The sequence below is a fragment of the Pleurodeles waltl genome, chromosome 1_2 (assembly GCF_031143425.1).
Source record: "Pleurodeles waltl isolate 20211129_DDA chromosome 1_2, aPleWal1.hap1.20221129, whole genome shotgun sequence".
Lineage (NCBI taxonomy): Eukaryota > Metazoa > Chordata > Amphibia > Caudata > Salamandridae > Pleurodeles > Pleurodeles waltl.
Window position 1 is genome coordinate 1,123,394,477 of NC_090437.1, and position 16,345 is coordinate 1,123,410,821.

Consider the following 16,345-nt stretch of genomic DNA (forward strand, 5'->3'; position numbering starts at 1 on the left):
TGCGCTTTCCCCCAGGGCAGCAGCAAGCTTGTGCTGTACGAAGTGGCTGCTTCAAGCCACTCAGTATTTAACTTTAAAGAGGGAATAAATCCCCCCCCCCCCCCCCCCCCGGAATGCCATCAGTAGATACTGTGACAGTGCGTCACCTTTTTGTGGCACGCTTTTAGTGCGCCTCCTCAGAGCTTCTCTACTTTTGTGCCTGCTACTATAATACAGCGTGGGCACAGAGGTGAAGAGATTCCCTCATTTTCATGGGTGCACGCCCCCATGCAGATAAGGAAACACCCTTTTGAGAGCAATTGCGCTAGCGCTGTGTTAAAGAGGGTGCAGCACAAGCACCTGTGGCACCTTCTGTAATACCGAAGTGCCCAGGGGGGCGCACAAAGCAGGATCACATGCCCGTTTCACCCCAGAGCACTTCTATATTATGGCCCTTGATGGGGTCAGCAAGTGTTCTACTGCAAACTTTTCCGTAAGGTGCATTCATTCAAGAGTATGGCAGGACCTAATCTTTTACAATGCTGTCCCCTACACGTGTTTGGTATTTATTTTCTCCCTAAAAGTAACTCCCTTTGAACAGTGTGAAATGAATGTGACCTTGTTGACATTTTTGAAGTTTGTAGTTTGATGTGTGCTATCTGTGACACACTTCTCCTTGTGTGTAGGAGGCACTCTGTATTACAAATAGTGCGAGATCAGGCCAACCTGTCTATCTGCACTAAAATGAACATCAGTGGCGGCCCGTCTTTTAGGGCGGAGGGGCCACGCCCCCCCACCTTTTGCCCCTCATAAAGAGTGTCTGTCAGTCTGAACAAAGGTCAGCCTGACAGAAACTCTCCATGTTCAGCTCAGGCAGCCAGGAGCAGACATGCGTGATTTGCGCAGACTCCTGGCTGCCTGAGCTGAACTTTGCTGGGCTGAGGAGGTCACAGCTCCTATGGGCGTGACCTCCTCGGCTGAGCAAAGGTGCCTCGAGGCCCTCCCCTGGGTGACGAGGAAAGCGTCACCAATTGATGCTCTCCCTGGGCGCTTCAGGTTTAAGCCCTGAAGTGCCCAGGGCGAGTGTCAATCAGTGACACTTTGTCACAGAGTGGGGTGGGGTCAGCAGTCTCACTGACCCCATCCCACTCTGTGACCAGGCTGGGACTGCTGCCTTCCCTCATTGGTTGACCTAAGGTCAACCAATGAGGGAAGGCAGCAGTCACAACCCTCCTGGGACCTGGAGGCTGAAGTTAAGTGTGTGTGTGATGTTTTAAATTGAATGTTTGGTGTGCGTGTGCATGTTTGAGTGTTATGAGTGTTAATGGATGTGCGTGCGTGCGTGTCTGTGTGTGAAAGAATGAGTGTGTGTGTGTCCCGCCCGCCCCCCTCCCTCCTAAAGCTGCCGGCCGCCACTGATTAACATACATGTTTACTGCTCTAGCCCATCATGTCCTTTAATCGTAGATGGAGATTCGAAAGATAAAATGCTTTTTCATTACTGTATTTGTAAAAAAACAAAATGTTTGCTATTTTTTTGGAGAAAAAAAATCCTCTTCACCTCAGTGCTCAACTCTTTAGCAACCTTTAATCAATGGGTCCCATCTATTAATACAATTGTTTTGTAAAAGTCTACCCTATGACAATAGCCTCTTCATAGCGCTGAAGGTTTAGTTGGTTCCAGATCTTAAATTGATCCTACCCTTACTTGCAGTTTATGGAATCCTGGCTCCGAAGTCCCCGTTATCTATGTAATTTTTGTTTTTGTGAAGCAGATAGCGGGGAAGATGATTCCTGTATTATAGCTTATTTCATTCAAGCATGTGGGACACTGAGGGAGTGCAGGCACGAGCAGTGGGTGTAGTCCAGTCAGGGATGAGGACCTTGGAAGGCGTGCAGGACAGGTGAGCTGCTAGTCTGCCATGGATGCACAATGGTCAGCAGTGTAGGACAAGGAGAAGAGGTGTCATTTGGAGGACCGTATTTTTCTGTTTTTAATGTGTGCTTTATTGAACTGACTTACACAATTACAGCACTGTTGAAATGTTAGCAGAGACCTCTCTGTGTGGGGCCTTTTTGAATGGTAATTGTGCTTGCCTGTGAAATCTGCAGCTTAGTAAATGGCTTAAAGTCACTATTGATAGAGCAGGCCTCATATATTGTGCCAAAGTGCTATGATGTGTGTACAGTACATCATAAGCACTGCATTCAGTGCAGCACCTCCTGCCAAGTACAGCTTGTGCTCAACTGTTCGTAATGTGAGACCTCACCAGAGCAACACTAAAATATAAATGAAGAATAGTTTATTTGAAGTATAGGTCAGTGCCTGTCATGGGCGTGTATTGTGCAACGCTAACTCACTGATGACTGTATATGGGATAGACAGATTATCAACATCATGGTTCTACATCCTTCACCCTAAAACAAACTGTGAAGTCTTTATTTGTGCTAAGTTGTGTCCCTCCAATTCGGAAAAAGTGTGGTATGTTGCTATTAGGGCAGTCAGGTAGTCCACCTTTGCTGTTAAGTCACATCCCTTACTGGCACCATCCTCTCTTCCTGTTCCACTACTCGCATGAAAAGAACGTCAGGTTCCTAATAATACCTTGAAAGATTCTGTCTCAATAGTGACAAGTAATAACTTACTTAGCAACCTCTCCGGAATGCAAGTTATATATATCTGGAAGTGCACTGCTTTAGTATGCTCTGCTGTACTCTGGAACATGTAAATGTTTGCTTGCACATAACTACTATGGCGGCTGTTCCAAAACGAGTGGTTTGTAGCTAGCAGCCTATTGTAGCAGTATTAAGCCAACCTGTTTGACCTTGGTCGTAATAGTGGAGGGAGGCATTCCATATGAGCAGAGGGTACATGAATCAGCATATCTTGGTTCTAGGCTTATCAAGCATCCCTCTCCCCTGAGGTTTTGGGTTTCTTGTCCAAGTGACAGACACTCTGCCATTCTAAGCTCCTTTCCTTCACATAAACTGTTCTGGATACAGGAGAAGGAATCCCACTTACAGTTAAGTGAAGTTCAAACTCTTTGCCAGGCCCAATATGAGACGTATCTGCACTTCATAGAGTTTAGTTGCAGTGTGACTGTTGGCCCACCACAGGACTCTTTAGCTTTGGTTAGCAGAGGACAAATTATGCTAACTCAGTGGGCTGGAGGCAAAGCTATTTTTTAGAACTGAATGCATTTCTCCCATCAGTATAGGGCAGGAGAATGTAGTCCTAAACTGCTCCCATATATTTTGTAACATGAAAGTCTGTGGCTGGCTGTGTGTGTTAGGTAGTGTGCCTGTTCTTGTTTTGTGTGTCTTAAGCCTTCTGTATGCTCCTGGATGGTGATGATACGTCTGTATGTATGTATGTATGTATGTATGTATGTATGTGCTAGAGTGTACATTTTTTTTATTTGGGTGTGGGGCAGGTTAAAAATAATGTTTGTTATTACAGTGACTGGGATTGTAATGTGTGTTTGTGTGTGCAATACATAGGTGCAGGGTAGTGTCTATGTGCCTAAGAATAAAGTACAGAGAATTGTGAGCAGGGCAGGAGATTCTTTCCCTGTTTGTACAAGACAGTGAAACGTCTCCACCTTTTGCTTTGGGGGTACCCCTGCTTAAGTGCCTCAGCTAGACTGGTCTTAGCAAAGCAAACCTGGGATCTGACGCTAAGTACAAGAAGCAGTTGTTGGAGTTCTGCCTCTGAAGTATGAATGGCTGTCTAAACCAGTAACTTTGAGGTTGCCATCAGATGTCTGCAACTCTTCAATTACCCACAGCATCACTATTTTGCTTCTTCCACTCTTCATCTCTCTTTTCCTACTATTCGTTATATTCTTGGCCACTTTAGTTATAGCTAACCTATGCGTTTGAAATGCAAGATTTAAAATTGATGGAGGAGTATTATGGAAAGAAAATAATTACGTTAAAAGTTTACTTTATGTGCATGTTTCAGCTTTTCTAAGTGTGAACCATTCTTGTACTTGTGTAACAGGACTCGCACATGTATGCTCAGATATAAAAAATAAAAATAAAATAGCAAGTGGTAACCTGCCTTTTACCAAAGTCTCATATTTTTACTTATTTTCCCATATGTTCTCATATGTTGGACAACTTTTTAAAGTCACTCTTGGTCATATAAATTGCTGCAACTAATGCAAATGCTACGTGAAGCAGCCTCATACCACAGTGGGTGTGCTATTAATCAGCTGTTAAACTAATATGTTACGAACCAGCAATTCTGTTTTGGTGGTAAATAAAAAATGCTTGTATATAGCTGTCAGACTTTCTGTGACTGTGTTCCATACATTAATAGCTGGCATTTAAATTACAGTTTGTTGAAATTAAAGGAAGTGTTTTCAAGAAGTTTGAGAAAAACAATCTTTTTCAGATGTCTAACAGTGGTAAGTAATACATTTCAGGTCAATTATGTTTCAATGTAATATGTTTTGTAGGATTTCCCAATGCTCTATAAAAATACAAATTACTCAAATTCATACTTGGTCACTGTATTTCTCATTTTTGTAATTACTTTTCGAGAACTAAATTGGTAGTTTTCTTACATATGAGATGTATATTTTGTGAACTCTAAATCAAATATTAAATTCAGCACAAAAATATAGCGGTGGTTGACCAATGCACATAGATAGGAAATAACACTTTACAAACCACAGTGATTAAAAATGGTTTTACAGAATAAATAGTGTCTTTATGTGAATAACTACATGTTTATTTACACTCAATAATTTTAAATGGCAGTTACTACAAAGTGGTTTCCTGCTTCTTCGTTTGAGCACCCACCTTGGCTACTTTTATCTAGGCTAGTGCTTTTCAAAGTCATCCAGATTGCCCTGGCACCCCACGTCACCACCACTGAAAGCTTCAAGAACATCAACCCCATCCTGATCTTGCCGGGCTGGCCGTTTGTTCAACTTGTACTCCATACAGAAAAATCTATTGATCACTTAGGGCCTCATTATGACTTCAGCGGACGGAAAACCCGTCTGCCAAAGTTCAGACGAGTAGGTTGCCACCAGTGTGGAAGACTCCCCGCCGGGGCCATTACGAGTTTCCTGCTGGGTCAGCGGGCGGAAACCCGACGGGAAACGGCCTACAGCATTGACTCCGGCACATAATAGATTTGGCGGCAGTGCTGTAGTGTTTAGGATGCTCAAGTACCTATCGCAATGTTCAGTGTCTGCAAAGCAGACAGTGAACATCGCAACGCAGCTGGCCAAGGGGGCCCCTGCACTGCCCATGCCAAGTGCATGGGCCCCCTGGAGCCCCCTGCATGCCGTCTCCACCAGCCTCCTGCATGCCGTTGCAGATTAGGACCGCCAGGCTGTCATGAGGTTGTAATCTGGCAGTGCTGGCCGTCCAACCACGGTGCTACCACCGCAGTCATAATATGATGCTCGGACCACGACATAATGAGGCCCTTAGTAATTTACCTCTTGGCCTGATCAGTTCAGCTCCATTCTTTTCTGAAACTAGTCTAGGTTTCACTTACTATATACCCAGTTTTCCCTACTTGTTTATGGATTGAAGCCATTGATAGTTGGTTGAGTTATGATGGTTTCTCTTTTTGAAAATAAGGACTATTGTTGCTGAACTTCAGAACTTGGAGGCATATACACTTTTAACAGCTGGGTTAGAAACAAAGGACAGCACTACAGCCCGCATTTGGGGTCTATGGAATATGAAAGGACACCCAATCTGCAGGCTAGAGGGAGTGGCAGGCCTTGGTCAGACACTCAGATAAATTCACTTGGAAATGAGAATGGAACCAGAGGCGCCGTATGAGTTTCTTGCAATATTGTAAGACTGCGTCATTTATTTGTAAAGCTAACTTGAGGCAGATGGGTTTGAGGATAGCATTATGGGTCAGCCCAAAACTGTTTCATAAGGGTTTGGCATTGTTCTCTAAAAAGGAATTGCTCTGAAGGACAGCAGTGCTTATGGCAAGGTGTCAGGACATTTTAATCGTTTCTGAGCACATTCTAGCGGTCTTATTTTTTAGAGTGCCATTGTTGTTTTCTACCTTGCCTGTTGATCCTGACTTATAAGTGCATTCGAAATGTTGATCTATCCCTAAAGCTTTGCAGACTTCTTGTACCACTTCTGAAATAAAGTGTGTTCCTCGGTCACTGGTGATTAGGTTCAGAATATTGAATAAAAGGATGAAATCTCTAACAAACTTCTCACCATAATTCCACATGAATTCTCAAAAATTGCTCACTCTTTCCTATCCCCTGAGGCTACAGAAAATAAAATGACTCCTTTAGCCAGATTATGTAATGAATTATCTGATGTTTGTTATTTCTACGAGGAAATCCAGAATATATTCTCAATTTAAGGTGAGGCTCCCCTTATTGGCATTAATGATTTGAGATCTGATACTGGACCAATGTTATCTGTATTCAACCTTATATCTCTTGTGGACTTTGCAGTGGAACTAACCAATTGTAAATCCAGGCCTGCTCTTGATCCGTGCCCCCATGCATTTAAAGCCTTGCATCTACCACTATCAACCCACTGTTAATATGAACAATTCTCTGGAGACTGCTATTCTTTACATGAGTTGGAAACTGGCTCTGTTGCTTCCCTTACTGAAGAAATCGTAGCTGACCCAACTGTTCTAAATAACTTTAAACGAATCTTGTTTCTGTCAGCAACCTCTGAGATTCTGGAGATTTTTTAACAAGCAACTAACTCACTTTTCTAGAATCTGCTGATCACTTGCATGACTCAATACGGTTTTCGACCTGCCTTTAGCACTGAAGCTGCCCTTTTAGAGATATCAGAGTTCATTAAAGGCAACTTCCTGTTTGATCTATCAGTCGCTTTTGATATTGTGTCATATCCAATTTTTCTGGATAGGGAAGGAAGATAAAGATCCAAGGACAGGCCTTTGCCTGACTAAAATCCTACCTTGAGAGCAGGTCTCAGGCAGTTTATCGTCTGCTTTTTACATCTGCCGCCAAGCCACTCAACTATTGGGTCCCACAGGGCTCTGCTCTGAGTCCTGCTATATTTAATATATTTCTGGAGCCATTGACGATGCTTATTAAATCCTGGGGTATGCAAGTAATCTCACATGCAGATGACAATCAACAATTCCTGTCTTTTCATGAGAAGAATGTTGAGGCTTTGACTACTTTTAAGCAATGTTTGAGAGGAATAGCTGAGTGGATGGATAACATCAGTCTGAAATTAAACTCAGACTGTTACTATTTAACACACAGTACTTACAGAATGATCTGCAGCTAAGACACAATTGATGTTCCTGAGACAAGATCCATCATCAAAATAAAATAATTCATAGGAATGCTTAAAGTCTACATGAGGCTTAGTCACATGGGCATAAATGAGCAAGCAATTATAAGGTTCCCCCTTTCTCAAATTTGGGCATTGAAGAAGCATGGTTCTCAGGGCAGGACATGGACAGGGGTAATACGAGAGACAGAAAACAGTATCATTTCATACCTGTAGATTCTGGCTGTAGGGAAGCGCTGGGTCTTTGTGATGAGAAGGTGGGTGACAACAAAATGTGGGGCAGCAACACTTAAACATGGAGTGTGAGAATGTGAATTATTAGTTGAAGTGGGTGGCAGTCTTCAAGTAATAAAGGTGTTTTTCCTCACCAGGTCCAGTTAGGTCTCAGTAATTTAAACCTTAGCTCAAGTTAGAAAACACAACACAATAAAAATCCCATTCCAGTTTATAAAAATAGAGAAAATGTTAATCTTCAAAATGACAAAAATCTGATGTAGGGAACCCGATATTTCGAAGTTCTAGATGTTTGTAGCACCAAAAAGCTGTCTGGTGTACAAAACACAGTGCATTTTCACTTGCACAGAATATCTCTGCCTAAAAGGTTCGGCTAGGCAAGAATAAATGTTTGTGTAGTAGGACCTACGGACATGGATACAAGATTAGAAATATGGTGGCTGACTTGTTGGTTAGAAATAACTGCATCAATGGACATGCCTACAAGAGGTATGATTTAAATACCTGGGTTTTTTAAATTTAAGTGCTGGCACCTGTGCCAATAAGGAAGGTGGTGTATTTACCATTTGTGAAACAATCTTGATAGGGACTCTTTTGATCTAATGGGATTGAGGTATTCATGTCACATTTAGGACCTCTTGGGCTCTCCTAAATTTCAGGAAAAGAGTGGATGATATGATGAATCTCGGCCAGATAGGTGAAACCTTGTCCATTAAACGTAGATTTAGAGCAATGTTGTTTCCAATGCCCCAGCTGCCCGTAGGCAATGTAAGAACCTCCTGGGGCTTCTCATCTGTCCCTTCCTTTTCCTCTCGTAGCTCTTCTCCACCTCTTTGCCCTTTTCCCCCTCCTGTTGCTCCCACCTTTGTGGGACTACTTGTCCCATTCCTTTAACTGTCCTCTGCATGTCCTCTGTATGTCCTTCAAGTTCAGTTACATCAGATTTGGCTCAACAGTCTCTTTTTCATTCCTGTGAAGCCACACAATGGTTAGCCACTGTTGCTAATTTAGCCAATTTCTTTGTTTATTAGCCAGTGCAGATTGTCATCAATTGGCTCCTAATATTCTGTTGCAATCCCTGTACAAAAACAGCACATACAGCCTTCTGAGCCATCTTTGTCTGACCTGCTACACCTTAGTATCTTCCAAGCATATCCTTAATTCTAGGTAATTAGTTGTACTTAACCCTTATCTGTTTACAGTTCGAAATCTTAAACAAATCAGTCTTCCCACACATCCATACCCGCATTCAACAATGCCTCTTTACCTACATTCAATGATCCATCATTGCCATGGTCAGCTCTTTGCCACCCTGACTTCTCTCTACCAATCTATTATTCTGCACCACCGATTGTAGTAGTTGATTAACATCTGCTTAATTTTGTCTGTACACTTTAAACACACTCTGGCTCCTCTAGAAACTGAGTAGTATTTTCTCTGGAGAATTGTTTAATACTCATTAGATCAGAGGTTCTTCAGGGATGTTGACCCCCTGGCCTAGGGTAATCCCTCTGAAGAAGATAACCAGAATACAAGGGGTCATTATCATTGGCATCACTTTAGTAGAGAAAAGGAAAATGCATCCTAACTAGATGGCTTGCAGGAGGTCTCTCTACCCAGCAGAAACTGATCACGCCATCTTTCTGGACCTATTCAGAAGAGTAAAATCAGCATCTCATACCCTTCCTCCAGGTGCTTGCACGTTACCACCTTGTGCTTCACTGCCCAGCAGTCCCGCAGGTGCCTCTTGATTTCAAGGTGCATGTGCAGCTGCACACCTTGCATCCTCACCCTGCATGAGAACACATCCAGAAAGTCCTCTTCCCTGGGGTTCTCACTCTTTCTCTTGTGGTTCAGTGATCTGGGAGAGTAGACAGTGAGGCCAACTAATTTGGTACTCTAATTTTCTATTTTTTTTCCTGGGTATTTTCCTTTCAACAGACTTGGGATTCATGCTTATGTTTGTGTGCCTCTTCGTGCCATTATAGGAAGAGTGGCCATTACCCTGCATCTTATTTTTGGGACCTTTCCATTTCTTAGTTTCAAGTTAGCTAGTTCTACTATATTAAAGATATCATGTTCATGAGATGACTTCTTCCCATTCTCGTTAGTGAATCCCATCCACTCTTAAATATTTACACTTGCCTTTGCCTTACTGGTGATACATAGTATGGGTAGAAGTCCCTTGCAGTGGTGGCTCACTACATTTAGATTTTCCAGACCTCTCTCTGTTTTCTGCTGTTCATGTATCGCAAGGAAAAGGAGCGTGTCGTCCTTGTGCCCGCAACTCATTCCATTTGGGCAGAAATAAAATGAAAGGAAATGGGAAACAAGGCTGGGGTTACTTCATTTATTTTTCTGTAACTGATCTGCGTGGCGGGAGCAAGGAAGGTATCATGAGTTCACACCCAAAGATCCCATTAGCCTTCGGGGAACATCCGGTGGGGCTCGCAAATATACTGCGGGGGCTAGCTCAGAGGGTCCCTTTCTCTCACTCATTCATCTTCCAAGGGTCTGTGCTTTGGGTCTTGACACTCCTGGCTATTTTCCCTTTTTACACTCTATTTCTAGAGCCTGGATGATCTAAACAATGCTTTCTCACACATACACATTGCCCTGCTCACCGGACTCCTCCCATTCCTACCTTCCCAGCCAGCTCAGTGTTTTCCTTGTGTCCTACCCTGATGGCATTTGTGCTCACCCTTTACAACAAAACACTGACAGCCATAGAACAATACAAGCCATTCAAGGGAAGCAGGCAAATATATGATAAGCGCAGTAGACTTTACCTACATTTTTGATCAGCGTGCTCATGCTATTCAACCAATTTAACAGGCCCAGTACTGGGTTGTGCTTCACACAGTTCCCCTATAGAAACTTCTCCCTTACTTACCTTTGCCACCTGGGGTCTTCGTGTGGAATCTGATCAAGCGATCCCCTGCTTAAGTGGAGAAGTTTTCCTCCTGGCAGTACACCATTGGTAAAATGAAACATTTTGTGGCCAAAATTCTAACATTCCTTTTGTGCGAAAATTGCCTTTATGCAAGCAAAGTAGTAAACTACGACAATTGTCATTTCAAGGGGCAGGAGCATCTTCTCAAAAGCCAGTGGCACACATAATGCTAAAATCTATAAAATTCTGACCCATTTGAATACACATTTCCTTCAATACTGTCAGTGGAAACATAAACCTGTAACTCCAACGAAATTAACTAATAAGCAGGAGGCAGGAACTTCTCATAAGAAGATGTGAAGACCTTGAAATACATATAGTGGTACATAAACATACTGCTGCTCACACTGTTTTCTGAAAATTATGCATTTGATCTGTCTTCTTTGTAAGCGGGGCTACGCTTTACTCCGAGATGCAGGTTTGCAGGAAATTATATAAGAAGATAATAATCGCTAGAAATAATTAAATTTGGTAAAAGGCATGAGAAGAACTAGAAGCAGTAAGTAAAACTAAATATAATGGTGCATTTGGAGGGTAGTCCTAATTTCCAGTAAATTCAACTACCCGAAGCACAAGAATTTAATTCCTACTAATAAATGAGTAGAACATTTCACATGTATCTCACCTCCATGTTTCTCTATGGAATATATTAGACTTGATCGAGAGGGGACCCTAGAATATACTCAATCTATATAGTAAGAATAGTTTAACTAGAAGGGCCCCAGGCCTACATGGTGTAAAAGTTGATGACTTCAAAGATAGTATATCGTTATGGGCCCCGCTTATAGTGAATTAAATAGGAGCAGCTGTCACCAGCACTGTCCCCTAATCCTGGACTGAGACGAATGGGGAAGCATCTCTTATCAGTTTTACTGTATGCAGACGACACCATCCTTTTTATCAGGGACGGCAACTTGGCTTCAAGTTTTGTTGGATGAATTCTTGTGTTTTATGATGGATTTAGATCTTAACATCATTTTAACTAAAACCTTCATCATGACTTGTGCACCTTAAAACACGAAGATTTTAATTAGTGCTAAAATATAATGGAGGGTAACACGCTTCAAATCTTTAGGATTGCCTTTTGAGTCCTCGTTAAACTACAAGCATTTGCTAATTACAAGAGCACAGCAATTCCTGAGATCTGTGGAGGCTATGTACAGATTTGCATCTAAGCTTGGTCAGGAACTGATTAAGTTCTATTTTAAAGATATATAAGATAACTGTTCTTTTAGTGGGTCTTTAATGATTTGGAGCTTGGGGTTTACTCACATTTCAAAAACCCTACAAAATGTTGAGAATACATTCCTACAATGGCTTAGGCAGTCCCTCAAGCTTGTCTTACCTCAATGTGTCATTGTGAGGTCAGATTGTGTTACACTGGAGATCTAATAAAAGTCTGCCCTCTATTGCTATGGATTTTGATCTGGGCAAACCAGTTCCTAATTTTGTTGTTATAATTTTTTTTAAGTAAATGCAGGACCATTCTCAGGAGGCAACTGCAGCTTGCACCACACATAGCCCCTGCCAGTGCTGCCGTTTGCAGTACCAGCACAACTTCTAACCATCACACTCCTCCAACTGTTAATGTTTATATTCCAGGCCGCTCAACGCTCTAAGAATGGTATGAGGGCAAGTGTTGTTCATTATAATGTGTAGTGAAATATTAAACACTGTTCTGCTCATCACATAGTTGGGCAACCAGCACCATGTTGTTGGCTGTCATAGGTGCCATTGTTTAAAATGAAGTTCCAGGGCTGAGGCCCGGAAACCACCAGCTCAAATTAAGCACCGAGGCTAACGCATAGGTTTTTCTAGAGCAGTTATTAAGGACTTTATGATGCTGGACAATGTCAGCTGTCCCCTGGATTCTACTTATGGGCATCCCTGCACTGTGTGAATATTCCAAAAGTATTAATGTTGCAATTAAAGCTAGAGTGATACATTTGTATTTCCGGTATCAAGCATGTATGTACTGAACAAGAAAGTACAAAGCCAGTAATAATGAATCACTTAGCTTTATTAATGACCCTTGGAGTACAGCCTTGTCAACTATTTATGAGGAATGTACATTTTATGTTTCATCTCACGTGTTTACGACTCAGCACTTTGCACTTTCTATTAGCATTTCCCATATGTGGATCGTGTTTTACCAACCTTTCTAGGTGTCTGTGTGATAATCCCTCAGCATAAAGCACTTTGAATTTTATGCTTTTTTTGTACGTTGTATAACGCTTCTCAAAATTGCCGACGTGTTCCTTTGTTCCAAGGCTTAAACATCACAAATTATAATTCAGCTATTCTTCTTATACAACAGCTTTCCTCAGAAATAATTTGTATCACTGTAATAAAGTTCATTCGTTTTGCCATTAAAATTAGAAAATGCTATAACGATTACTATATATAGCAAACAAATACTTGAGGTTAAATATTTAGTGATTTTAACTTGTTTGTATTTTGTTTTGTTATATAGCTAAATTGTTTGTAATGAAATAATGTGCTTTTGTGTCTAAATCCGGACCAAATACAGTTCTTTGATTGACTGACTGATGCAATATCGATAAGATGGATGGGCTAGGATTATATGGCAATATTAACTATTTATTTTAATATGCAGTATTTAAATTAAAATATGGTATTGCTCTCCTAGTAGTATTGCTGCATTTAAAGGAGTGCATGTTTCAATTCTTTCATTGTAGTGATGAAGTTGTATTTCTTCAGCCCTTTGCCCAGTAATCCATCATTTTTGGTTATGGTATGTAAAAGGCCATCTAGGGTCCTTAAAGTTAATTGGATGCTACAAGTGAACTGTTGTGACCTGTTATCAATTTTAGTTGGCGAACAGAATATAAAGGTTTTCAGTTCAGGATCACTTCTGTGACTTTGATAATATGTAGCCCACATGTCTGGCATTTACCTAAAAGTCACTGATGAGATTAGGCACTCAATCAGTCAACATACGTGTACTTTGTCACTCGTTCTTGCCCTTGTACATCCATCCACTGCCTCATTCTTCCCCTCACTCAGTTACCAATCCACGATCAACAGGCTCACAAACTCGACAATTATATGAAAGATAAAACAATAAAAGTAGCTAAAGAAAACAAGCCAACTTGGTGGGCATATGCTTACAATACAAAAAGGAAACTAAACATAGTAGAAAGCAGTCTTGCAGAGGTACTGTACTTTATAATCTATCATTGTATTAAGATTGCGACATGGCCTGCCCATTTAGAAGCAACTTGCTGGCCATCTTGGTGGTAAAAAGAATGATACACAATGCAGAATGCCATTGCTAGAGTTCAGTAAACCTCGCCCTCTTTGAGTGCTAAATCTTTGAGTGCTAAAATGTTATGGAGCACGAATGTTGTACTCTGCTCCAAGATGGCCAACATAATGCTTCTAAACACAGTACCCATATTGTAACAGTTAAACAAGGATACAATGTAAGTAGTAGCATTTCAAGGTGGACTTCTGCTTCAGAAATACTGGCTGTGAGAGAACAGGGCTGATTGCAGAGGCCCCCTAACTTTTTGCCCCCATTTTCCACTTTTTGCTGGTGTTTTCCTGACTCTGATGGTGCCCTGGGTACTGCTAACCAGTCCGAGGGCCTGTGCTGTGTGTAAAATCAGTATGCAAATTAGGCTAATTATAATTAGCCAAGTCAACCTACCTATAAGTCCCTAGTATATGGTAGGGCATGGAGGTTTAGAGACCCCAGCATAGGTAGTGCACCCATAAGTGCACTGCTGAGGTGCCCAGTGTCATTTTAAAGGCAGGCCTGCCTTGCTGGCTGCTTTTAAATTAAAGTTATATGAAAATTCGACTTTGGAATTAAAAGTAGTTCCAAAGTCTTAAACTACCTTATTGTTACATATAAGTCACCCCTAAGGTGTGCCCTATGTGCCCCCAGGGCTGGGTGCCATGTAACTATAAGCAGAGACCTTATAAAAATAGTTTTGTAAGCCCTAATGAGGTAAAAACAGCCAAATTCGTTTTTCCCTCATTGTAGTGAATGGCCTCCATAGGCTAGAATGGGGAGACTTTATTTTAATTTTAAAAGTCCCCTTAAGTGACCGATACAAAGAGTTTGGTATCAAATTAATTGTTATAATAAATCCCACAACTTCCAGTTGTTAGATTTAATATAGCTTGTTCAGGTAAAGAGTTTTAAACTTTACATGAAAAGTTGCCAACTTCAGCCCTGCAGTGTTTTTGCTGCTGTGCTCTGATTGGCCAGGCTGCCTTGATGAGGTGTGAAGTGGCCTGGCTTCACACAAAGAGATGTACCTGTGGGAGGAGATCTCTGGTCTTCAAAGGCAGAGAAGGACACTTGGTGCAACCCAGCAACACACCCACATCCTGCAAACCCAGACAGTTAGGTGCCCCCTTGATTAGATTAGGAGAGGGCTGTGTGTAGGATTTTTAGCCACACCAGTGGGTGGGCTCAGCCAGATGTAACCTCCAAAAATCACTTTCAGCCATGATTAATTTTTGAGGAATGTTGCCTCCTGGGATTGATTTTTGCCACACTTCCCAGGAAGTGGTCATCACAGGGGGAAGGACCCTGCACCTGATTGGAAAACCAGGACCCCTCTGTTTTTCACCCAGGAGCGAGGATAAAACTGGCAGACCTGCACCCACACCTCCGATTCCAACAAGAAAGAACCAAAGGAGGAGGACTGCCCTGCTGGACCCCTGGCCTGCACCTGGACCCTGCACTCTGAAGGACTGCACCAGCTGCACACTTGGACTTCACCACAAGAAGGACTTTGCCTGACTTCAACTAGTTCAAGGAGGGACTACCTGTTTGCTACAGGTGAAAAATTGCTAACCAGAGTCCCCTGCACCAACTCCGGAAGAAATCAACCAGCTGACCACTGTCCAGTGGCCAAAAAGGAGTTTGCACCAGGTGCATTCTGGGAGTTGTAGTTCACACCCCCAAGGATCATCTCAGAGCTTCTGGAACCTTGGGGTGAGCTAAGGACCCCAAAAGAACCTTAAAAGAACATGTGGGAGAAGATCCAGAAGTTTGGAGGAGTTTGGAGAACTTTTGAAAAAAAGCTCCATAGAGGGACCGACCTGCCGCGGCAACTCTAGCCAGCTTGCCTCAACCGCAACCCGGCCTGGCTTGCAGGTTCGGCCCGGTGAAGAAAATCTCCAAAAAAGAGACTAAGTCCGAATGTAGAAAGTTGACCGGGACCTCCCAGCCAGCGTATCCGAGGAGGGCTCCAACGACGTCGGATCAAGATCCAGGTTTACCCTGGTCAAAGGATTTTCACCTCGAAAAAACGACTAAGTCCGAAGGTAAAAATCTCCACGAGGGCTCCCGCGACGCGTATCTGGAGAAGAGTTCCAGGAGGTCGGATTGGACTGGCAGGTTCGTCCCGCTGAAGAAAATCTTCAGAAGAACGACTAAGTGCGAAGGTAAACTTTTGACTGAGGCCTCCCGCGGGCTGTAGCCGAGCCGGGCTCCATTGCGGTCGGCCTTTGACTTTGCCCCGGTCGAGGTGCGACCAGAAGACCAGATTGGCGCTTTTTTGTTTCTAGGCGCTAGAAAATAATAATTCTTTAAAAATTTATATCTCCGGTTCCCCTTATCCGATTTTAATTGTTTTTGTCATTTTAAAGATAAAAATATAATCTATTTTTATAAATTGGTTTTGGATTTTTAAACTGTTTCCTGTTTTTTATTTAATTACTGTTTTGTGATATTTGAATGCTTTACACTCTGTCTCCTAAGTTAAGCCTTGCCGCTCGTTGCCAAGCTACCAGGGGTTGAGCTGGGTTTAATTTACTTAGACCTAACTGGACCTAAGTGGAGGTTAGTGGCCTATTGCTAAGTGTAGGTACCTACCTGCCCTTACCAATAACCCATTTTCCAACACTGGCCAC

At 42.3% G+C, this 16,345-nt stretch overlaps 1 protein-coding gene across 1 annotated transcript in view; it reads left to right on the plus strand.

Moving 5' to 3' along the window:
- Window positions 1-16,345, plus strand: part of TAPT1 (transmembrane anterior posterior transformation 1) — a 272,524-nt gene that overhangs the window by 102,901 nt on the left and 153,278 nt on the right. The window contains exon 7 of the mRNA XM_069202339.1: window positions 4,322-4,391. Within this exon, the coding sequence (XP_069058440.1) occupies window positions 4,322-4,391 (70 nt within the window). The remainder of the gene's footprint in view (window positions 1-4,321; window positions 4,392-16,345) is intronic.